This window comes from Salvelinus sp. IW2-2015, linkage group LG20, assembly GCF_002910315.2.
Source record: "Salvelinus sp. IW2-2015 linkage group LG20, ASM291031v2, whole genome shotgun sequence".
In the NCBI taxonomy this organism is placed as follows: Eukaryota; Metazoa; Chordata; class Actinopteri; order Salmoniformes; family Salmonidae; genus Salvelinus; species Salvelinus sp. IW2-2015.
Window position 1 is genome coordinate 41104720 of NC_036860.1, and position 25323 is coordinate 41130042.

At 40.3% G+C, this 25323-nt stretch overlaps 2 protein-coding genes across 4 annotated transcripts in view; one reads left to right on the plus strand and one right to left on the minus strand.

Annotated features, from left to right (window-relative positions):
* pigl (phosphatidylinositol glycan anchor biosynthesis, class L) overlaps nucleotides 1–1907 on the minus strand; it is a 25463-nt gene extending 23556 nt beyond the window's left edge. The window contains exon 1 of the mRNA XM_070449738.1: nucleotides 1809–1907. Within this exon, the coding sequence (XP_070305839.1) occupies nucleotides 1809–1907 (99 nt within the window). The remainder of the gene's footprint in view (nucleotides 1–1808) is intronic.
* The window catches only part of ncor1 (nuclear receptor corepressor 1), a 118530-nt gene that overhangs the window by 1224 nt on the left and 91983 nt on the right, over nucleotides 1–25323 (plus strand). For all 3 annotated transcript variants that reach the window (XM_024011273.2, XM_070449395.1, XM_024011277.2), the window contains exon 2: nucleotides 10426–10617. In XM_024011273.2, the coding sequence (XP_023867041.1) occupies nucleotides 10507–10617 (111 nt within the window). In that variant the 5' untranslated portion in view covers nucleotides 10426–10506. The remainder of the gene's footprint in view (nucleotides 1–10425; nucleotides 10618–25323) is intronic.

Genomic DNA, 25323 nt, shown 5'->3' on the forward strand with positions numbered 1-25323 from the left:
TGTAAAAAATTATAGGAATGAGGGAAGTGGAAGGGACTCATTCAATATTCTTATTGGTGGTTGTGATGTTGCATTGCCTTAGGTTTTATCTGTTGCTAAATTCTTGGCAGGAAGATGGCATAGCCTGATGGAAGATAATTATTGTGCCATCCTTGTGGACATGAAGAACAACCATCAAAAACTCACTGGGGAAAGCTGCCACCTTACCTTGTGCATGCCGCTAGTGCATTTTGTTTTCTGTAGCCTATATCCAAGTTGTATCAGAGATGGTTCACAGTCATGATAGGGGTGGATTTGAGGCTCCCTGTTTCATCATAGTCTAGGTAGTGTGTCATTTCAACTATGAATTCAGTGTTTCAGCAGGATATTTCATGCCAATTTATTGTTTATACATTTGAAGGAAAAGCTCAAAGGCAAATGCAGCTTTGGAGAGCAACTGTGGCGATTTGGTMCCCTTCAAGAATCACCTCTTTTTGTTTAGGGAAGCAGCATGACATTAGAGATGCACAGCAGTTCAGGATTTTTCTGACAGATTAATCCTGACAACAAAATGTGCCTTGTCATTCTTGTCTTCGCCATGTCTGTCTGGATGAGACCTGTGTAACCGATGTTTTTGACAAATCCTAGATTTCAGAGGACAGGGTGGGCATCAGATTAACATTCAGGCTTTCCCTCTCAAACTGAATCTGTACAGTCTGCTATCTGCATTAGTGTTACTCTGAAAAGGAAGATGGGGACCTTCGGCGTAAGCAGGTCTTCTAAATTACAGTACCGTTCAAAAGTTTGGGGTTACTTAGAAATGTCCTTGTTTTTAAATCAAAAGCACTTTTTTGTCCATTTTTAAAATAATATAAAATTGATCAGAAATACAGTGTAGACATTGTTAATGTTCTAAATGACTATTGTAGCTGGGAATGAGATTTTTTTGTTACTTTTGTTTTGTTAAATGGAATATCTACAGAGGCCCATTATCAGCAACCATCACTCCTGTGTTCCAATGGCACGTTGTGTTAGCTAATCCAAGTTTATKATTTTAAAAGGCTAATTGATCATTAGAAAACCCCTTCGCAATTATGTTAGTACAGCTGAAAACCGTTGTTCTGATTTAAAGAAGCAATAAAACTGGCCTTCTTTAGACAAATTGAGTATCTGGAGCATCAGGATTTGTGGGTTCGATAACAGGCACAAAATGTCCAGAAACAAAGAACGTTCTTCTGAAACTCATCAGTCTATTCTTGTTCTGAGAAATGAAGGCTATTCCAGAAACTGAAGCTCTCGTACAACGCTGTGTACTACTCCCTTCACAGAACAGCGCAAACTGCCTCTAACCAGAATAGAAAGAGGAGTGGGAGGCCGCGGTGCACAACTGAGCAAGAGGACAACTACATTAGTGTCTAGTTTGAGAAACAGACACCTCGCAATTCCTCAACTGGCAGCTTCATTAAATAGTACCCACAAAACACCAGTCTCAACAGTAAAGGGGCGACTCCAGGATGCTGGCCTGTCCAGGGTCTGTGTTCTTTTGCCCATTAACAATGTCTACACTGTATTTCAGATCAATTTGATGTTATTTTAATGGACGAGAACATTAGCTTTTCTTTCAAAACCAAGGACATTTCTAACTGACCCCAAACTTTTGAACGGTAGTGTACATTAAAGCATTACAATTCAAAATGTTTTGTTTGTAGTGTGCTCTTTTTATTGGACGAGGAGGTTTGCCCTCCACAATGAGGTTTGCTCCAGAGAGCCCCTCTGTTAATACTTACGTTGGCCTCGACCCTTGCAGCAGTCTCCTACAACACTGCTACCCTCCCGTCCAGACAGATATAGGCCATTGATGGATGCTTGTCTATGCCAGTGATTTTCAACCTGTGGTCCACGGGGGTACTGCAGGTGGTCAGCGACATTTTTGTTCACATTTTCTTTCTTCTCACAATAATGTAAGTTGGCAGTTTTATGGGTATTGTAATACATTTGACGTAAGTGCATATTGTTTATAATAATAAGCCTTTAAAGGCCCACCTCAGAAGTTGCCACACCTATTTCAGGTAATTCCTGTCCTAAAGTGGAAATTCTTGTTTAGGTTACAAATCGAAGATTGACGCAGGCTGCTAATACCTATTCAGAAATTGGGTGTGGGAACGTTGTGATTTCCACATGTAGCAGAGAAACACACCGGGCACTGACTGCCAGCTGCCAGTTTAACTAGCTAGCATGCTAACCTTAGCGAGCTAATGAAAGTGCTGACCCCAATTTAATCGATTGCTTGGCCGACAGGCTATTGGTTGACCAAGTTTTTAWTTTTTTTGTAGAGCAGTAGCAAATATATATTTAATGGCACACAAGACACATATCTTATTCGCGCCTATCTCAGTGAACTAATCTATTGCAGATGCCGCGAGGATGGCACAGTCCAAGAAGAAAAGGGAGTGTGGTTAAAATGCACAATGCACTTCTCAACAGAATGCACTCTCTTCTGGCAATTTGTGCACATTTATTGTTTCATAACATTGTTGTGTGAATTGTTTGCGTTTGATTGTTAGTCTATCAATTCCCCATTTAAATATACAGTTGAAGTCGGAAGTTTACATGCACCTTAGCCAAATATATTTAAATTTTTTCACAATTCCTGACATTTAATCCTAGTAAAATTTTCCTGTTTTAGGTCAGTTAGGATCACCACTTTATTTTAAGAATTTGAAATGTCAGAATAATAGTACAGATTTATTTCTTTCATCACATTCCCAGTGGGTCAGAAGTTTACATATACTAATTGAGTGTATGGTAGCATTGCCTTTAAATTGTTTAACTTGGGTCAAACGTTTCGGGTAGCCTTCCACAAGCTTCCCACAATAAGTTGGGTGAATTTTGGCCCATTGAGCTTGTGTAACTGAGTCAGGTTTGTAGGCCTCCTTTCTCGCACACGCTTTTTCAGTTCTGCCCACACATTTTCTATAGGATTGTGGTCAGGGCTTTGTGATGGCCACTCCAATACCTTGACTTTGTTGACCTTAAGACAACTTAAGACAACTTAAAAGTATTCTTGGGGTCATTGTCCATTTGGAAGACCCATTTGTGACCAAGCTATAACTTCCTGACTGATGTCTTGAGATGTTGCTTCAATATATCCACATAATTTTCCTGCCTCATGATGCCATCTATTTTGTTAAGTGCACCAGTCGGTGCACGGTTGGGATGGTGTTCTTCGGCTTGCAAGCCTCCTCCTTTTTCCTCCAAACATAACGATGGTCATTAGGGCCAAACAGTTCTATTTTTGTTTCATCAGACCAGAGGACATTTCTCCAAAAAGTACGATCTTTGTCCGCATGTGCAGTTGCAAACCGTAGTCTGGCGTTTTTTATGTCGGTTTTGGAGCAGTGGCTTCTTCCTTGCTGAGTGGCCTTTCAGGTTATGTCGATATAGGACTCGTTTTACTGTAGATATAGATACTTTTGTACCGGTTTCCTCCAACATCTTCACAAGGTCCTTTGCTGCTGTTCTGGGATTAATTTTCACTTTTCGCACCAAAGTACGTTCATCTCTAGGACACAGAACGCTTCTCCTTCCTGACCGGTATGARGGCTGCGTGGTCCCATGGTGTTTATTGTTTGTACAGATGAACGTGGTACCTTCAGGCGTTTGGAAATTGCTCCCAAGGATGAACCAGACTCGTGGAGATCTATAAAAAAAATTCTCTGAGGTCTTGGCTGATTTCTTTTGATTTTCCCATGATGTCAAGCAAAGAGGCACTGAGTTTGAAGGTAGGCCTTGAAATACATCCACAGGTCCACCTCCAATTGACTCAAATGATGTCAATTAGCCTATCAGAAGCTTCTAAAGCCATGACATAATTTTCTMGAATTTTCCAAGCTGTTTAAAGGAACAATCAACTTAGTGTATGTAAACTTCTGACCCCACTGAAATTGTGATACGTTGAATTATAAGTGAAATAATCTGTCTAAACAATTGTTGGAAAAATTACTTGTGTCATGAACAAAGTAGATGTCCTAACCGACTTGCCAAAACTATAGTTCGTTAACAAGAAATTTGTGGAGTGATTTAAAAACGAGTTTTAATGATTCCAACCTAAGTGTATGTAGACTTCAACTGTAGTACATTTGCTGTTAATTCCTATAATTTTTAATTTACAATGTTTGTTAGGTTACGGTAATTTCTGTTAATGCATTCAATATATTATTTATTATTATTAGTCTTTTACCATTTTCATTGTCGGACTGGACACATTACTTGCAGAGTGCACAACCTACAGTGGGGAGAACAAGTATTTGATACACTGCCGATTTTGCAGGTTTTCCTACTTACAAAGCATGTAGAGGTCTGTAATTTTATCAATAGGTAAACTTCAACTGTGAGAGACGGAATCTAAAACAAAAATCCAGAAAATCACATTGTATGATTTTTAAAGTAATTAATTTGCATTTTATTGCATGACATAAGTATTTGATCACCTACCAACCAGTAAGAATTCCGGCTCTCACAGACCTGTTAGTTTTTCTTTAAGAAGCCCTCCTGTTCTCCACTCATTACCTGCATTAACTGCACCTGTTTGAACTCGTTACCTGTATAAAAGACACCTGTCCACACGCTCAATCAAACAGACTCCAACCTCTCCACAATGGCCAAGACCAGAGAGCTGTGTAAGGACATCAGGGATAAAATTGTAGACCTGCACTGGCTGGGACGAAGCTACAGGACAATAGGCAAGCAGCTTGGTGAGAAGGCAACAACTGTTGGCGCAATTATTAGAAATTGGAAGAAGTTCAAGATGACGGTCAATCACCCTCGGACTGGGGCTCCATGCAAGATATCACTCGTGGGGCATCAATGATCATGAGGAAGGTGAGGGATCAGCCCAGACTACACGGCAGGACCTGGTCAATGACCTGAAGAGAGCTGGGACCACAGTCTCAAAGAAAACCATTAGTAACACACTACGCCGTCATGGATTAAAATCCTGCAGCGCACGCAAGGTCCCCCTGCTCAAGCCAGCGCATGTCCAGGCCCGTCTGAAGTTTGCCAATGACCATCTGGATGATCCAGAGGAGGAATGGGAGAAGGTCATGTGGTCTGATGAGACAAAAATATAACTTTTTGGTCTAAACTCCACTCGCTGTATTTGGAGGAAGAAGAAGGATGAGTACAACCCCAAGAACCCATCCCAACCGTGAAGCATGGAGGTGGAAACATCATTCTTTGGGGCTGCTTTTCTGCAAAGGGGACAGGACGACTGCACCGTATTGAGGGGAGGATGGATGGGGCCATGTATCGCGAGATCTTGGCCAACAACCTCCTTCCCTCAGTAAGAGCATTGAAGATGGGTCGTGGCTGAGTCTTCCAGCATGACAATGACCCGAAACACACAGCCAGGGCAACTAAGGAGTGGCTCCGTAAGAAGCATCTCAAGGTCCTGGAGTGGTCTAGCCAGTCTCCAGACCTGAACCACAATAGAAAATCTTTGGAGGGAGCTGATTCCGTATTGCCCAGCGACAGCCCCGAAACCTGAAGGATCTGGAGAAGGTCTGTATGGAGGAGTGGGCCAAATCCCTGCTGCAGTGTGTTGCAAACCTGGTCAAGAACTACAGGAAAGTATGATCTCTGTAATTGCAAAAAAGGTTTCTGTACCAAATATTAAGTTCTGCTTTTCTGATGTATCAAATACTTATGTCATGCAATAAAATGCAAAGGAATTACTTAAAAATCATACAATGTGATTTTCTGGATTTTTGTTTTAGATTCCGTCTCTCACAGTTGAAGTGTACCTATGATAAAAATTACAGACCTCTACATGCTTTGTAAGTAGGAAAACCTGCAAAATCGGCAGTGTATCAAATACTTGTTCTCCCCACTGTATGCTTCACTTGTGTGAAACAAGTTTTGGTTTATTTCATTGTCTTTTTGTTTGGAGTGCTCCTGTCAATGTTGAGTACACCTGATTTACGCATAGAAGTAGGCCTATAGGCTACCTGGCCTGCGCGCAAATGTAGGCATATAAATGTGCACATTTGGGGATCTGATTGGCTTAACGCACCACCACTAATGAGCTGTGGAGCTTCTGAAAGTCATGTTTTCTTCTCCTCAAACAGCAAGCAAACTAAGTCTGTTTTTACATCCATTGAGAATGACAATAGTTCCTTAATGTATTTGAAAAATCTTTCCAGCTCTTCCCATTTAGATAACCAATCAGCGTGAAAAGGAAAAACGTTATGCTTTGATCCAGTGGAAATGTCAGAAAATAGGCCTACCTGATTACTCGTTATCCCTTGCGCAAATAGCCTACAGCTGTGTCTGTTCTGAGCTCACTGGTGCAGGAAAGTCTGATGGCCCAGAATATTTTATAAAATGTAGCAAGTTTACTAGCACCAGCTTCAGGCTGGACCCAAGTTAATATTTGTTTCAGGTTTGTTGCAGACAGGCCATGCATAGCCAGTGTGATTTATAGGATATCTATTTTTATCAGGATATTTTCTACCTGCAGGCTGCAATGTTTAGATTTGTTGGCTTTATGTAGGTAATTTTTACATAGTTGGCAATATAAGTTACTTTTTAGGTTGGTAGAATGTTGATTAACAACATGACAATGATCTTTGCGCCACAAAGACGTTATAAATGAAATGAAAATGTGCATATYAAAACCATAGAAATGGTAAGATAAATTGGCATTCCACATGAAAGTTTGCAGCCGACTTATGTAGCCTATTACCGGCAACTTCAGGAGAGTAACGGCAGAATCTGCAGGAGGAGAATGGGTGGGTCAGGTTAAGTTTTTTTAAATTTTCTTCTGGTTATCTTGATCTCTGGATCCCTCTTGAGTCATTTGTTTCTTATTTCATCAAACAAAGTGCTTAAAGTATCAGACAAGCTCAATGCATATAGACACAAAAGGTGTGTCTGTATATGAAAAAATACACATTTAAACATTGACCAGACTACTTTAGGTCAACCCAATTTTTTGTTGTTGTCGGGACAGCTCTATAAAGTTATGTGAGCGCCATTTCAGTTCGGACAAGCATACTGTAAGTCAAGTTAAAATAATTATTTCAGAAAGACTAGCAGCCTACCTGTCAAGGGATGGGTCTCGGCTAAACCATGCCTATTGTCCAACTGAATGCATTCAACGGAAATGTGTCTTCCGCATTTAACCCAACTCCTCTGAATCAGAGAGGTGCGGGGGCTACCTTAATCGACATCTAAAATGAAATCGTATCACGTAATTCTACCGTTTATTTTTAGACTAGCTCAAAAATAAGTTAAACTTGACAAATTATCCAATGGACGATGAAATTTTGCTGGTAAAAAAGTGGAGGTACAAAAACATAAGTTTGCACCACTTTTAATTTTCACCATGGCTATGCCAGCCATTGAGCCAGAGACAGAAGAAAGTCAATGAACTAAGTAGACCAGACCCAGCTGCTATTGCATTAGTGTCTATGGGAGAGCCACCCCGTTAAGTAGACCGGAACCAACAATTTTTTTCAATGGTAAATGTTCTGAGTGAACTATCGTAATTTATCCACCATCTTTGCTGTATCCAAAGATGATCTGTTATTTTGCTCAGCACAGTCACAACTTGCAAACTTTGCAGGTGTTTATGAATAATTAACAATGCCATGCTGGTGGGTGGTACGGTACCATTCAAATAAAACCCAGCCCTGAAACAAAAAAACATAGGCTAAAAATAATTTACATGCCATTGCATAGGAAAAGACTCATTGGCACAAATTTGCATGTGGTGGGCAGTTTTGTTATTTCATGCCCAAATATATCATACTTTTACTAAAATGACTTATTGATATGAATGAGGGAAGTGGAAGAGACTCATTCAATATTTTTATGGTGGTTGTGATGTTGCATTGGGTAACATCTGGCCATCGTCTTTCTGCTCGAAAAAGTGGATTTCTGTTGGTGTTTTAATCTGTAACATTCCCTGATKAAATTTACTCTCAATTTGAATGTCAAGATATTTTATGTTAAAAAAATCTGTGACTCTGCAAATGGTGGTCTTCACGCTCTTGACAATGATTTGGTGGTCCTCGGAATGGAAAAGGTTGGAACCGCTGATCTATGTTGCATACTGGCAGACAGTATATACAGTCAGGTCCAAAATAATTTGCACCCTTGATAAAGATGAGCAAAATAGACTTTATTTTATACTGAGCTATATTGTATGCTAATTTAAAATATGTATTTTATACTAGGCTAATACAATTTCTCAGAGGAATAGATTTAGTTTAACACGTTTTTTTTTTTGTCTCAAAGATGGGGGTCAAAATGATTGGCATCCCTGTTTTCAAGACCTCACCTTGCGAGGATACACTGAGCCTTTTTTCTTAAATGTTTTATGAGATTGTAGAACACATTGGGAGGGTCTTAGACCATCCATCCATCCAGAATCTATCCAGATCCTTGATATCAATGTAGAAAATAGTAAAAATAAATAAACCCTAGAATGAGTAGGTGTATCCAAACCTTTTGACTGGTACTCTACATCGGTCCTTTATCTATTCTACATACTTTATGGTTTTAGTTGTTTTAAGTTTACACTGACAATGTTTTKTAACAGAAAATACCTTATTCATATAAGTTGAGACCCTTTGCTATGGGACTCGAAATTGAGCTCCGGTGCATCCTGTTTCCATTGTTCATCTTTGAGATGTTTCTACAACTTGGAGTCCACGTGATAAATTCAATTGATTGGACATGATTTGGAAAGGCACACACCTTTCTATGTTAAGGTCCCACATCATGGCAAAAACCATGCCATGATGTTAAAGGAATTGTCCGTAGAGCACCGAGACAGGATTGTGTCGAGGCACAGATCTGGGGAAGGGTACCAACAAATGTCTGCAGCATTTAAGGTCCCCAAGAACACAGTGGCCTCTATCATTCATAAATGGAAGAAGTTTGGAACCACCAAGTCTCTTCCTAGAGCTGGCCGCCTGGCCAAACCTGAGCGATCYGAGAAGGGCCTTGGTCAGGGCCATGACCAAGAACCCGATGGTCCAAGCAGCGATTACAGCCTAGAGTCTTCTTGGGTATGACAACACAAGCTCGGCACACCTGTATTTGGGGAGTTTCTCCTAGCTATGTCAGCTTGGATGGGGAGCGTTGCTGCACAGCTATTTTCAGGTCTCTCAAGAAATGTTTGATCAGGTTTAAGTCCAGGCTCTGGCTGGGCCACTCAAGGACATCCTGTGTCCCGAAGCCAATCCTGTGTGGTCTTGGCTGTGTGCTTAGGGTCGTTGTCCTGTTGGAAGGTGAACTGTCGCCCCAGTGAGGTCCCGAGAGCCCTGGAGCAGGTTTTCGTCAATGATCCCTGTTCCTTGCTCCATTCATCTTTGCCTCGATCCTGACTAGTCTCCCAGTCCCTGCCACTGAAAAACATCCCCACGGCATGATTCTGCCACCACCATYCTTCACCGTAGGGAAAGTGCAAGGTTTCCTCCAGAGGTGATGCTTGGCATTCAGGCCAAAGAGTTCAATCTTGTTTTCATCAGAACAGAGAATCTTGTTTCTCATGGTCAGAGAGTCTTTAGGTGCCTTTTGGCAAACTCCAAGAGGGCTGTCATGTGCCTTTTACTAAGGAGGGGCTTCCATCTGGCCACTACCATAAAAGGCCTCTGTCAGAGTGACCATCGTGTTCTTGGTTACGTCCCTGCCCGACTGCTCAGTTTGGCCGGGCGGCCAAAAGTCTTGGTGGTTCCAAACTTCTTCCATTTAAGAATGACGGAAGCCACTGTGTTCTTGTGTACATTCAATGCTACATAAATGTTTTGGTACCCTTCCCCAGATCTTTGCCTCGGCACAATCCTGTCTCGGAGCTCTACGGACAATTCCTTCAACCTCATGGCTTGGTTTTTGATCTGACATCTACTGTCAACTGTGGAACCTTATATAGGAAGGTGTGTGCCTTTCCAAATCATGTCCAATTAAACTTGCAAAAGGTGGACTCCAAGTTGTAGAAACATCTCAATGATAATCAATGAAATAGGATGCACCTGAGCTCAATTTTGAGTCTCATAGCAAAGGGTCTGAATACCTATGTAGACAAGGCATTTCTGTTTTTTATTTTTATAAAATGTTTATATATTATTTTTGGGGGGAGTGGCTTCAACGATTTAGCAGAGGGAAACTGAGTCTGACTGAGGAGACTAATATTGGTCAATGATAATACTTCACCTAATCCATTACCAATCTACTGACTGACACTGACAAAACTACTAATATAGTGCACAATAATCCATCCTCCCCTATTTGGAGTTGAGATGCAGCTCAGCTTACCCTTAAGACAGAAATACTGCAGCTGCCACAATGCCTCAAAAGCACTGACTCACCTGGGGTGTCCTTCCTTTCCTTGTGTGAGAAAGATGGACACAGATATGAAATCATCCATCTGTCCTTCCTCAGGTGGTTTGGGTCTCCAGCCATGCTCAACCTGAGCCCCTGATCATTGCAGCAAAAGCCTGCCCGGCTCAACCCTGAGCCAGGATGTCCAGTAGCTCGGGCTACCCCCCTACCCAGGGGAGCTTCAGCAGCGAGCAGAGCCGCTACCCACCACACTCTGTCCAGTACACCTTCAGCACCACACGTCACCAACAGGTAAGAAATTGTGCATGAAGTAACATAACACTCTCGCACTGCATCTCTTGCTATGTTTTTCTTAACACCTACTACCAGCAAGAATGACTTTCTCTCTCTTCATGCAAATGATTAACTATTACAAGGTTCCCCAACTGGCGGCCCGTGGGCTGAATTTGACACGCGGGCAATTTTTATTTGGCCCCCCAAGTTTTCAAATTTTTATTTTATTTATATATATATACAGTGGGGAGAACAAGTATTTGATACACTGCCGATTTTGCAGGTTTTCCTACTTACAAAGCATGTAGAGGTCTGTAATTTTTTATCATAGGTACACTTCAACTGTGAGAGACGGAATCTAAAACAAAAATCCAGAAAATCACATTGTATGATTTTCAAGTAATTAATTTGCATTTTATTGCATGACATAAGTATTTGATCACCTACCAACCAGTAAGAATTCCGGCTCTCACAGACCTGTTAGTTTTTCTTTAAGAAGCCCTCCTGTTCTCCACTCATTACCTGTATTAACTGCACCTGTCCACACACTCAATCAAACAGACTCCAACCTCTCCACAATGYCCAAGACCAGAGAGCTGTGTAAGGACATCAGGGATAAAATTCTAGACCTGCACAAGGCTGGGATGGGCTACAGGACAATAGGCAAGCAGCTTGGTGAGAAGGCAACAACTGTTGGCGCAATTGTTAGAAAATGGAAGAAGTTCAAGATGGACGGTCAATCACCCTCGTGGGGCATCAATGATCATGAGGGAGTGAGGGATCAGCCCAGAATACACGGCAGGACCTGGTCAATGACCTGAAGAGCGCTGGGACCACAGTCTCAAAGAAAACCATAGTAACACACTACGCCGTCATGGATTAAAATCCTGCAGCGCACGCAAGGTCCCCCTGCTCAAGCAGTGGCATGTCCAGGCCCGTCTGAAGTTTGCCAATGACCATCTGGATGATCCAGAGGAGGAAGGAGAAGGTCATGTGGTCTGATGAGACAAAAATTGAGCTTTTTGGTCTAAACTCCACTGCGCCGTGTTTGGAGAAGAAAAGGATGAGTACAACCCAAGAACACCATCCCAACCGTGAAGCATGGAGGTGGAAACATCATTCTTTGGGATGCTTTTGCAAAGGGAACACGGCACGACTGCACCGTATTGAGGGAAGGATGGATGGGGCCATGTATGCGAGATCTTGGCCAACAACCTCCTTCCCTCAGTAAGAGCATTGAAGATGGGTCGTGGCTGGGTCTTCCAGCATGACAACGACTCGAAACACACAGCCAGGGCAAACTAAGGAGTGGCTCCGTAAGAAGCATCTCAAGGTCCTGGGATGGCCTAGCCAGTCTCCAGACCTGAACCCATAGAAATCTTGGAGGGAGCTGAAAGTCCGTATTGCCCAGCGACAGCCCCCGAAACCTGAAGGATCTGGAGAAGGTCTGTATGGAGGAGTGTGCCAAAATCCCTGCTGCAGTGTGTGCAACCTGGTCAAGAACTACAGGAAACGTATGATCTCTGTAATTGCAAACAAAGGTTCTGTACCAAATATTAAGTTCTGCTTTCTATGTATCAATATCTTATGTCATGCAATAAAATGCAAATGAATTACTTAAAAACATACAATGTGATTTTTGCGATTTTGTTTTATGATTCAGTCTCTCACAGTTGAAGGTGTAACCTATGATAAAAATTACAGACCTCTACATGCTTTGTAAGTAGGAAAACCTGGCAAAATCGTCATGTGTATCAAATACTTGTTCTCCCACTGTGTATGTATGTATGTATATATATATATTATTTATTATGCATGGATGATGATGTGGGCAGTATCAGACTTTCATAGTTGTTTCTGTACATCCTGGGGATACGTAGTACTGTAAGTGCGCACAAGGGGCGCTATAGAGATTATTATTATTATTTAGCAACTGGGATGTTGATACAGGAGTGGTTTGAATGTCTGTAGTCGCAAGCGCGTTACTGATGGGACGCATGGTAGATAGTACTAGGTTGGGATACACTGGGCGGGTGGGTAAGAATGGGAGGGTGGGACAGAGCTGGTTTTGGGGAGTGGGAGGTGGAGTGGTGGTAGGCTGGGGTGGGGCGGATTGGTTTGGGAGAGAGATGGAAGGATTTAATTTCAACTTATATACACTAATGTTCAAAAGTTGGGGTCAACTTAGAAATGTCCTTGTTTTTGAAAGAAAGCATTTTTTGTCCATTTAATATATACACCAAATGAATCAGAAATACAGTGTTAATGTTCTAAATAACTATTGTAGCTGAAAAGGCTTCATTTAATTTTTTTATTATTATTTATTTAATTTTATTATGGAATATATAACATATGCGTACAGAGCGCCATTATCAGCAACCATCACTCCTTGTTCCTGTACGCAGTGGTGTAGCTAAATCGCAAGTTTAATCATTTTAAAAGGCTAATTGATCATTAGAAAACTTGGATTAGCTAACACAACGTGCCATTGGATCACAGGAGCAATGGTTGCTGATAATGGGCCTCTGTACGCCTATGTAGATATTCCATAAAAATAAGCTGTTTCCATCTACAATAGTCATTTCGAACATTAACAATGTCTACACTCTATTTCTGATCAATTTGATGTTATTTAAATGGACAAAAATTTTGCTTTTCTTTCAAAAACAAGGACATTTCTAAGTGCACCCAAACTTTTGAACAATAGTATAGATGTATTTTTATTATTTTTATGACTTGTAAGCCTGTGGTAAAATGAACGAGTTCTGGACAGATTACGAAAGTGTTTGCCATTTACATCTGAGATTTAATGGTGGTTATTAGTGCGAATGGAAAGGTGCTATATCCGGGGTTTTGGGATGTGGTGACTAGGAGGGCATCAGACACTTCTCTGAGGTGTGCGTCAGGCCTCCACTCAGCCTTTTCTGTCTCTCGGAGGACCCACTTTTCCCAAGTAGACCCCTACCAGCTTTATACTTTAACTTACAAGGTAATACAAACCAACCACAGTACTTAAGTGGCAGTCTTTCTTCAAAAGTAAGTACAATATATGTATGTATCAACATTTTTTGTGGTTAAATTAGGAGAGGAGTCGGAGCTAAAAAAGCCCTAAGAAGGCATAGCGCCTCAAGTACAAAGACTTACTTTGCTTAGTTTTTTTTTGGTTAAATGTCTGCTCAGCCCACATGCTCTATATACAGTGGCAAGAAAAAGCATACAAACAGTCTGCTTAAACTAATAACACACAAACAATATGTTTTCATGTCTTTATTGAACACACCGTGTAAACATTTGCGGATCAGACCTGCACAACGGTTAAAAGGAATTTTGGACCATTCCTCTTTAGAAAACTGTTTCATTTCAGCAATATTCTTGTGATGTCTGGTGTGAATTGCTCTCTTGAGGTCATGCCACAGCATCTCAATCGGGTTGAGGTCAGGACTCTGACTGGGCCACTCCAGAAGGTGTATTTTCTTCTGTTGAAGCCATTATGTTGTTGATTTACTTTTGTGTTTTGGGTCGTTGTCCTGTTGCATCACCCAACTTCAGTTGAGCTTCAATTTGCGGACAGATAGCCTAACATTGTTCTGCAAAATGTATTGATAAACTTGGGAATAAATTTTTCTGTCCAGGCCCTGAGGCAGCAAAGCAGCCCCAAACCATGATGCTCCCTCCACTATAGTTACGGTTGGGATGAGGTTTTGATGTTGGTGTGCTGTGCCCTTTTTCCTCCACACATAGTGTTGTGTGTTCCTTCCAAACAACTCAACTGTAGTTTCATCTGTCCACAGGATATTTTGCCAGTAGTGCTGTGGAACATCCAGGTGCAGTTTTGCAAACTTCAAACGTGCAGCAATGTTATTTTTGGACAGCAGTGGCTTCTTCCGTGGTGTCCTCCCATGAACACCATTCTTGTTTAGTGTTTTACGTTTCGTAGACTCGTCAACAGAGATGTTAGCGTGTTCCAGCGATTTCTGTAAGTCTCTAGCTGACACTATAGGATTCGTCTTAAACCTCATTTAGCATTCTGCGCTGTGCTCTTGCAGTCATCTTTGCAGGATGGCCACTCCTAGGGAAAGTAGCAAAAGTTCTGAACTTTCTACATTTTATAGACAATTTGTCTTACCGTGGACTGATGAACATCAAGGCTTTTACAGATCCTTTTGTGACCCTTTCCAGCTTTATGCAATTCAACAATTCTTAATCTTAGGTATTCTGGGATCTCTTTTGTTCGAGGCATGGTTCACACCAGGCAATGCTTCTTGTAAATGGCAAACTCAAATTTGTGAGTTTTTTTTTTTTATCGGGCAAGGCAGCTCTAACCAACATCTCCAGTCTTGTCTCATTGATTGGACTCTAGGTTAGCTGACTCCTGACTCCAATTAGCTTTTGGAGAAGTCATTAGCCTAGGGGTTCACATACTTTTTCCAACCTACACTGTGACTGTTTAAATTATGTATTCAATATAGACAAGAAAAATACAATAATTTCTGTTATTAGTTTAAGCACACTATGTTTGTCTATTGTTGCGACTTAGATGAAGTTCAGATAAAATTTGATTACCAATTTATGCAGAAATCCAGGTAATTCCAAAGGGTTCACATACTTTTTCTTGACACTGTATGTAATGTATACAATAACTATGTATTTATATGATGATCCTCCCATTCTATGGAATGTCCATCGCTCTCATATGTCATGTCTGCTGAAATCTTTTACTTGGTTCTTCAATGATAGATATCAGATATCGTTAAGTTTGATTCTATACAAGTAAAGACCAACAAAATCCAACTTATCACATGGAATGTCCTTGGGCTCCATGAGGGAGGGGGGCATATGGTTCTCGAAAACCTAAAGAGATTGTCAGCAGATGTGTGTGTGTGTGTGTGTGTATATATATATATATATATATATATTTTTTTTTTTATAAGAGTTGCATTAAACGTACCTTGCGTGGTGAAAAATACACTGAGTTCATTGTATATCCCACCAGTGTGGGTGTTTTTAATTTATTTATTTATTATTATTTTAGATCAAATCCAGACAGGAACTATTATTTTAGCAAGTGACCTAAATCATATATTCGATAAGATTGACAGACTTAGTAATAAAAAAAGCAAAATAGGCAGCCTTCAAAGAGGCTGAAATAATTTACGGGACACCTGGCGATTTACTATTCCCAACTACAAAAGAGTAAGAAAAGCTATTTTAAGTATTGGCTACATTTTTATTTCCAAAAATGCACTTAATTTACAGGATGAAAAAATGTGTGATATCAGCTCATTCTCTGGTGTCATGCTTAATTACACCAATAGAAAATACATTCAGTGACAATTTAGAGAATTAACTGAGCACTTCTTTTGGACCTGAAATGTATTAAGTACCTAAATGAAAAAATAAGCTTTACCATTACAAATGTAGACAGACGACAGAGAAAAGCCACCCCCGATTATAATTTGGGATGCCTTTAATAACCTCTTGACGCTAGGGGTCATATACACTGCTCAAAAAATAAAGGGAACACTTAAACAACACAATGTAACTCCAAGTCAGTCACACTTCTGTGAAATCAAACTGTCCACTTAGGAAGCAACACTGATTGACAATAAATTTCACATGCTGTTGTGCAAATGTAATAGACAACAGGTGGAAATTATAGGCAATTAGCAAGACACCCCCAATAAAGGAGTGGTTCTGCAGGTGGTGACCACAGACCACTTCTCAGTTCCTATGCTTCCTGCTGATGTTTTGGTCACTTTTGAATGCTGGCAGTGCTTTCACTCTAGTGGTAGCATGAGGACGGAGTCTACAACCCACACAAGTGCGTCAGGTAGTGCAGCTCATCCAGGATGGCACATCAATGCGAGCTGTGGCAAAAGGTTTGCTGTGTCTGTCAGCGTAGTGTCCAGGCAGGCCCAGTACATCAGGAGACGTGGAGGAGGCCGTAAGGAGGGCACACACCCGCAGCAGGACCGCTACCTCCGCCTTTGTGCAAGGAGGAGCACTGCAGAGCCCTGCAAAATGACCTCCAGCAGGCCACAAATGTGCATGTGTCTGCTCAAACGGTCAAACAGACTCCATGAGGTGGTATGAGGACCCGACGTCCACAGTGGGGGTTGTGCTTACAGCCCAACACCGTGCAGGATTTGGCATTTGCCAGAGAACACCAAGATTGGCAAATTCGCCACTGGCGCCCTGTGCTCTTCACAGATAAAGCAGGTTCACACTGAGCACATGTGACAGACGTGACAGAGTCTGGAGACGCCGTGTGAGAACGTTCCTGCTGCTCTGCAACATCCTCCAGCATGACCGGTTTGGCGGTGGGTCAGTCATGGTGTGGGGTGGCATTTTCTTGGGGGCGCCGCACAGCCCTCCAGTTGCTCGCCAGAGGTAGCTTGACTGCCATTAGTACCGAGATGAAATCCTCAGACCCCTTTGAGACCATATGCTGGTGCGGTTGGCCCTGGGTTCCTCCTAATGCAAGACAATGCTAGACCTCATGTGGTGGAGTGTGTCAGCAGTTCCTGCAAGAGGAAGGCATTGATGCTATGGACTGGCCCGCCCGTTCCCAGACCTGAATCCAATTGAGACAATCTGGGACATCATGTCTCGCTCCATCCACCAACGCCACGTTGCACCACAGACTGTCCAGGAGTTGGCGCGATGCTTTAGTCCAGGTCGTAGCCTGGTGAGTTGCGAAGCCTTCCAGCCGAGACGATCCCGCCGACTGCCTCACTCATAGGAGCCAATGCCCCAGGGCGTTGCTACCAGGTGAGGTCTTATCAGGCACGTGGACGGCTCCCACAGCCTCACTACCTGAGCCTCATTTTGACGTTGTTTACGGACATTACACCTCATACTCAGTTGTGAATCAGCCTCTGTAAGTTGGCTTATTATGTGCCTCTTAAATTTTGAGTGTGACTCCCAAATCCAGACCTCCATTGCGGTGATAAACTCTGATTTCCTTTATTCTTTGTGTGGATTTTGTTGTCAAGCAACACTCTCAACATAGTAAAAGATTAAATAAGAATATTTCATTCACTTGCGATCTAGGCATGTGTTATAAAAATAATAATATATAGGTTCCTTTACTCATATTTGATCTCTCTCGCATAGATCTAGGAGCGCTGTTATGGGTTATATACTCCTCGGCCATACTCCATTTTGACTCTCTCTCTCTCTTTTTTTTAGGATTTTTACAAGAACGTTCCCAGGTAACGGACTATTTCTTAGGTCCAAGATCGTAGGATTGCATTAATTTTACAGGACTTAGGATAGAAACACTCAAGTCTTCCAAACTGTCCAAAATTTATATAGATACTGTGGAGTATAACAAAACTGATTGTGCGCGCGCTCACCGTGGTATATATAACCCGGACGTGATATATATTTTTAAATTCTGTTTCCTGGCCAGTCTTTCTTCCATTTAAAGGGGTATCAACCAGATTCCTTTTCCAATAGCTTCCTCAGGCTGTGACCAGGCTTTAGACATAGTTTCAGGCTTTTATTTTGAAAAATGAACGAGATCTTTCAAAACGCGTCAGGTGTCCTCTGAATAGTGCCTGCGCGCCAGAGGGGAGCTCTCCATTTTGCTTTTCTCTCTTATTGAATAGGTTATGGTCCGGTTGAAATATTATCGATTATGTTTGTTAAAAACAACCTGAGGATTGGTTATAAAAAACATTTGACATGTTTCTAAGACCATTACGGATACTTTTTGGAATTTGTCGAACGTAACAAGGCTTTGGTTTTCTGAACATAACGCGCAACCCAAATGGCGTTTTTTTGTGATAAAAGTCATATTTATCGAACAAAAATAACATTTGTTGTGTAACTGGGAGTCTCGTGAGTGCAAACATCCGAAGATTATCTAAGGTAAGCGATTAATTTGATTGCGTTTCTGACTTTTGTGACCAAGCTAACCAAGCTAATATAAGGCTAACTGTTCTAGCATTGATTGCTACACTCACAAAAGCTTGGATTTCTTTCGCTGTAAAGTATATTTTCAAAATCTGACACGATAGGTGGATTAACAACAAGCTAAGCTGTGTTTTGGTATATTTCACTTGTGATTGCATGATTATAAATATTTTTTGTAATATTTTTGCATTTGGCACCCTGCAATTCTAGCGGTTGTTTAGGAAAATGATCCCGTAAAAGGGATCCGTATCGCAGAGATATGGTTATGGAAACATAATCTCTTGGAACATAAATGGTTGTGGTAACCAAGTGAAGAGGAAAGAGATTTTGATATTTAAAATCAAAACAGGTGGATTTTGTGTTAATACAGGAATTACAGATAGAGGCACTGAAAGAGGAGGCTGGGTTGCAAAAGTTTATCATAGTTCATTTAATTCCAAACAAAATGGGGTGACTTATTCTGATAAGCAAAATACATTTTGTAATGTTGAAGCAACATAGAGTTTGGCAGGCTTATCTGCATTGAGGCTCTTTATAAATAGGATTAAGGTAGTATTATGCAACATGTACAGTTGAAGTCGGAAGTTTACATACACCTTAGCCAAATACATTTGAACTCAGATTTTCACAATTGCTGACATTTAATCCTAGTAAAAATTCATTGTCTTAGGTCATTTAGGATCACCACTTTTATTTTAAGAATGTGAAATGTCAGAATAATAGAGAATTATTTATTTCAGCTTTTATTTCTTTCATCACATTCCCAGTGGGTCAGAAGTTTACATACACTCAGTTAGTATTTGGTAGCATTGCCTTTAAATTGTTTAATTTGGGTCAAACGTTTCGGGTAGCCTTCCACAAGCTTCCCATAATAAGTTGGGTGAATTTTGTCCCATTCCTCCTGACAGAGCTGGTTTAACCGAGTCAAGTTTGTAGGCCTCCTTGCTCGCACACGCTTTTTCAGTTCTGCCGGACACATTTTCTATGGGATTGAGGTCGAAGCTTTGTGATGGCCACTCCAATACCTTGACTTTGTTGCCTTAAGCCATTTTGCCACCACTTTGGAGTAGCTTGGGTCATTGTTCATTTGGAAGACCCATTTGCGACCAAGCTTTAACTTCCTGACCGATGTCTGGAGATGTTGCTTCAATATATCCTCTCTCATTGCTGCCATCTATTTTGTGAAATGAACCAGTCCCTCCTGCAGCAAGCACCCCTACAACATGATGCTGCCACCCCCGTGCTTCACGGTTGGATGTGTTCTTCGGCTTGCAAGCCTCCCCTTTTCCCTCCCAAACATAACGGTGGTCATTATGGCCAAACAGTTCTATTTTTGTTTCATCAGACCAGAGACATTCTCCAAAAAGTATGTCCCCATGTGCAGTTGCAAACCCTAGTCTGGCTTTTTTTATGGCAGTTTTGGAGCGTGGCTTCTTCCTTACTGAGTGGCCTTTCAGGTTATGTCGATATAGGACTCATTTTACTGTGGCTATAAGATTTTGTTACCTGTTTCCTCCAGCATTCACAGGTCCTTTGTTCTGGATTGATTTGCATTTTAACGCCACCAAGTACGTTCATCTCTAGAGACAGAACACGTCTCCTCCTGAGTGGTATGATGGCTGCGTGTCCCATGGTGTTTATACTTGCCTACTATTGTTTGTACAGAAGAACGTGGTACCTTCAGGCTTTGGGAATTGCTCCCAAGACTTGTGGAGGTCTACACATTTATTTTCTGAGGTTTCTTTTGGCTGATTTCTTTAGATTTTTTCCCATGAAGTCAAGCAAAGAGGCACTGAGTTTGAAGGTAGGCCTTGAAATACATCCACAGGTACACCTCCAATTTGACTCAAATTATGTAAATTAGCCTATCAGAAGRTTCTAAATCCATGACATCATTTTCTGGAATTTTCCAAGCTGTTTAAAGGCACAGTCAACTTAGTCTATGTAAACTTCTGACCCACTGGAATTGTGATACAGTGAAATAATCCGTCTGTAAACAATTGTTGTCAAAATGACTTGTGTCATGCACAAAGTAGATGTCCTAACCGACTTGGCAAAACTATAGTTTGCCAACAAGAAATTTGTGGATTGGTTGAAAAACAAGTTTTAATTACGTTTTTATGTAAAACTTCCGACTTCAACTCTAATCTCCCAATAAGGAGGACCCAGATTTTATTTGTATTATTATTWTTTTTTAAATGTAATCACGAGGTTAATGTCAAACTGGGAAATATAGAGGGTCAGATCGTCCTTGCTGGAGACTTTTTAACCAAGCGATGGACAATTTTATTGATAGAAGTAAATTTACAGGTAACTCCACACCAAAGGATAGACTTCCAATACATATGCTTGCAGAAGATATGGGCCTTACAGACATATGGAGATTAGTCATCCTAATGATAGATAATATACTTTTTTCTCCCACTGTCATAAGACAGACTCCAGAATATATTTATTCTTGATATCCAATTTCAAGGTTAATAATGTGATTGATTGCAAGATTGGGCCCATTGCCCTCACAGATCATGCTATAGTAGAGTTACATGTTGATATAAACTCTGAAAATGTGAAGAAGGGTAGATTTAGACTCCACACCATACATTTACAAGATTGGATATTTAGCCAATCACTAGTAGATGATCTTAGATCCTTTTTTTAGATCAACATAGGCTCAACTGAAAAGATTGAAACCTCTAAAGCATATATTAGAGGGAAAATAATAGCTACTAACAAGACAACTAAATATGCAGAACACATCTAATGTAATTCCAGCAATTAAGAAGGGAATAAGATGGTGACCTCATCTAAAGAGATAAACAGTGTGTTTGAATGTTTTTTTAATGAATATTTATATACAACCTCCTGTTCAGCGATACCTGGCTATCTATAGGCAGAGGAACTGGACTACTGTAACAGAAGAGGAGGTTAGAGCCACCATTTTATCTATGAAAGCAGGGAAATCACCTTGTCTGGATGGCCTTCCTATAGAATATTCTACAACAAGTATGTTGACATTACTGTACCTGTATTGACAGTGGTTTACCAGGAGGCATTTAAAAATGGCTCTTTTCCGGACACCTTTTAATGAGGCTTTGATATTGCTTTTTCCTAAAAAGGATAGAGATACTACAGAACCTGGGAATTTTAGAGCCATCAGCCTCCTTAATGTGGACTGTAAGATTCTTACTAAGACCCTTGCGATATGCTTAGAGAAGGCACTACCTAATATTATACATAGTGACCAAGTAGGATTTACTAAGAACAGGACCTCAACTGATATGAGGAGACTCTTAAATCTCATGAGGAAAAACGTCAAGGGGGTTGAATACTTTTGCAAGGAACTGTAAATATACTCAGTTTAGATATTTAACCCTATGTGCTAGAGGTCGACCGATTATAATTTTTCAACGCCGATACCAATTATTGGAGGACCAAAAAAGCCGATACCGATTTAAATCGGCCAATTTTTTTATTTATTTATTTGTAAAAATGACAATTACAACAATACTGAATGAACACTTATTTTAACTTAATATAATACATCAATAAAATCAATTTAGCCTCAAATAAATAATGAAACATGTTCAATTTGGTTTAAATAATGCTAAAACAAAGTGTTGGAGAAGAAAGTAAAAGTGCAATATGTGCTATGTAAGAAAGCTAACGTTTGAGTTCCTTGCTCAGAACATGAGAACATATGAAAGCTGGTGGTTCCTTTTAACATGAGTATTCAATATTCCCAGGTAAGAAGTTTTAGGTTGTAGTTATTATAGGAATTATAGGACTATTTCCCTCTATACAATTTGTATTTCATTAACCTTTGACTATTGGATGTTCTTATAGGCACTTTAGTATTTCCAGTGGAACAGTATAGCTTCCGTCCCTCTCCTCGCTCCTCCCTGGGCTCGAACCAGGAACACAACGACAACAGCCARCCTCGAAGCAGCMTTACCAATGCAGAGCAAGGGAAACAACCACAGGCTCAGAGCGAGTGATGTTTGAAACGCTATTAGCGCGCGCTAACTAGCCAGCCATTTCACTTCGGTTACACCAGCCTCATCTTGGGAGTTGATAGGCTTGAAGTCATAAACAGCGCAATGCTTGACGCACAACGAAGAGCTGCTGGCAAAACGCACGAAAGTGCTGTTTGAATGAATGTTTACGCGCCTGCTTCTGCCTACCACCGCTCAGTCAMATACTTAGATACTTGTATGCTTGTATGCTCAGTCAGATTATATGCAACGCAGGACACGCTAGATAATATCTAGTAATATGATCAACCATGTGTAGTTAAGTAGTGCTTATGATTGATTGATTGTTTTTATAAGATAAGTTTAATGCTAGCTAGCAACTTACCTTGGCTTACTGCATTCGCATAACAGTCATTATTGCGTTGGACTAGTTAACTAGTCTAAGGTTGCAAGATTGGATCCCCCGAGCTGACAATGTGAAAATCTGTCGTTCTGCCCCTGAACAAGGCAGTTAACCCACCGTTCCTAGGCCGTCATTGAAAATAAGAATGTGTTCTTAACTGACTTGCCTAGTTAAATAAAGATTAAATAAAGGTGTAAAAAAAACAACAACAAAAAACAACCAAATCGGTGTCCAAAAATACCGATTTCCGATTGTTATGAAAACTTGAAATCGGCCCTAATTAATCGGCCATTCCGATTAATCGGTCGACCTCTACTATGTGCTCATTAAGGGATGTAGGAGGCTTGGCTTTACCAGATGTCAAATTGTACAATTTATAATTTGAAATGGCTAAATTGGCGAAACATTTGGGCAAAGGGGATGCTGGCTTGGATTGGATAACAATAGAACAGGAACTAAATGATCATTTTACCCCTGTTGATACTCTGTCACATGGTCTGTTGAAACTTTGAACCCAATTGTTTTACACTCAAAAGAGGTGTGGAGAATAGTACACAAGTTGTGTGGAATTTCACATCTGAAACAAGGATACTCATCATTGTGGCACAATCCAAGGCTATGGATAGGTAAGAAGTCTMTGTACTGGAAACAGTGGCTAATGAAAGGAATTCATACTATAGGTGATCTGTACAATGATGTTTTAATGTCATACTCAGATTTTGTACAGAAATGTGATTTGGGAGACCAGGGACATTTCTGGAAATATTTACAATTGAGAGAATGTTAAATAATGTATTCTAGAAGAACCAACATCACTCCCTAAAAACACAACCTTATGGAACAATCCCTGGATAGGTTTTCAGAATTCACATTCAGATAAAAAATAATTTGGTCCACATGGAAAACTAAAGGCATTGAAACCGTAAATTACTTTTTTAACAGGAAATACATTTATTTCCATGACAGAATTAAAAAGTAATTTTGAACTGGCCAATGTAGATAGTTTCAAATACGTGCAACTTAAGTTACATATCACAATTTCATTTTGAAATARTTTGGACATCAGAGCAACCTTGAGGGAATCTTATTTGAGTCAGAAAATTATTTTCATATGATAGGGAAGATATATAAAACATGGCAGAGAGCATATTCAACTGTGAACATCTCTTAGAAAAAAATATAAACTGTTGGAACCAAGGCTTAAAAAGAACTGATGTTGGCACAAGATGGAGGAAAAGTTGGAGCATAACTAATGAAATTACAGTTAACGAAAGTGCTGTAGAATTTGTGAATTTTGTATAATAAATTCTATACATTAGTTTATACTGGAATTAGTGTACACAACGGCAGAGTTATGTTTCAAGTGTAAAACTAATAATGACTCAATAGTCCATGCTTTCTGGGAATGCTATAAAGTCCAGAAGTTGTGAGTGGAGCTAGAAAAACGTCTGTCTACATATTTCAAGACATGGCATATGGGGGTGTACTGACCATACCCAATGGGGTGGACGATTATCTTTTCGTCATGAAAAAACATATACAAGAAACTTGGAAGTCAATCAATTCGCCATAAATTGACACAATGGGGAAAATCGGTAATGATTTGTTGTTGAAATAGCATTATTGACCGAGCATAACAAATTGGTACAATTTTAATACCATGTGGCCAAGAATAATGTAGGCACTAGGGATGGGGGTGTGAGCATGCGGGTCTGGGCAGATGAGATGTAGTCATTGTTTGTGTGTGTCTGTAAGTTTTTGTTTTTTGGAGTGAATTTTTTAAATTTTAAAATGACGATTAATAAATGAATTCTCTAGTCTGGGTACCTGTCTTTTAGCTAACTTTCCACTCCATGTCATTGCCAAAGAGACTGGCCTTTCTGTAATCTAATCATGTTTATTATGCAGCTGGATTTATGGTGGAGTTGCGTATTGGTTGTTGGAAATGACATTAACATTTTCCATGACAACATGGATTAGTCAAAAACAAAGATTTAGTTGTTCGCTTGGCAAGTTGTGTTTTGAGGCTTTGGATTTGCAGTATGTATTTAGTTTGAGAATTTAGACGTAAACTAGCAACTTTTGACAGACTGGTTTCGTCTGGACAAACTTTTTTTTTTCTTAGCAACCAGATACCAATGTGTTCTGTGTAGAGAAAAAAAGTGATAGCATTCCAATATTTGGATAATAGTTGTGATTTGGAAGGAAGATAGCTGTGATGGTTATTGAATCAGGATCAACTCCTCTGTTGTCCTCCAACTCATTAATGATAGAATGTTCATATTTTACAGATAGCAGAAAGGCCTGTCTTTTTGGCAATGACAAGGAGTGGAATGTTTGCTAAAGAGACTGGTAGTCGGGCTAGTAACCAAGAAACTTGATATTGACATCTAGTCACTTAGCTAGCAAGTTAGTAATCAAAATACATTG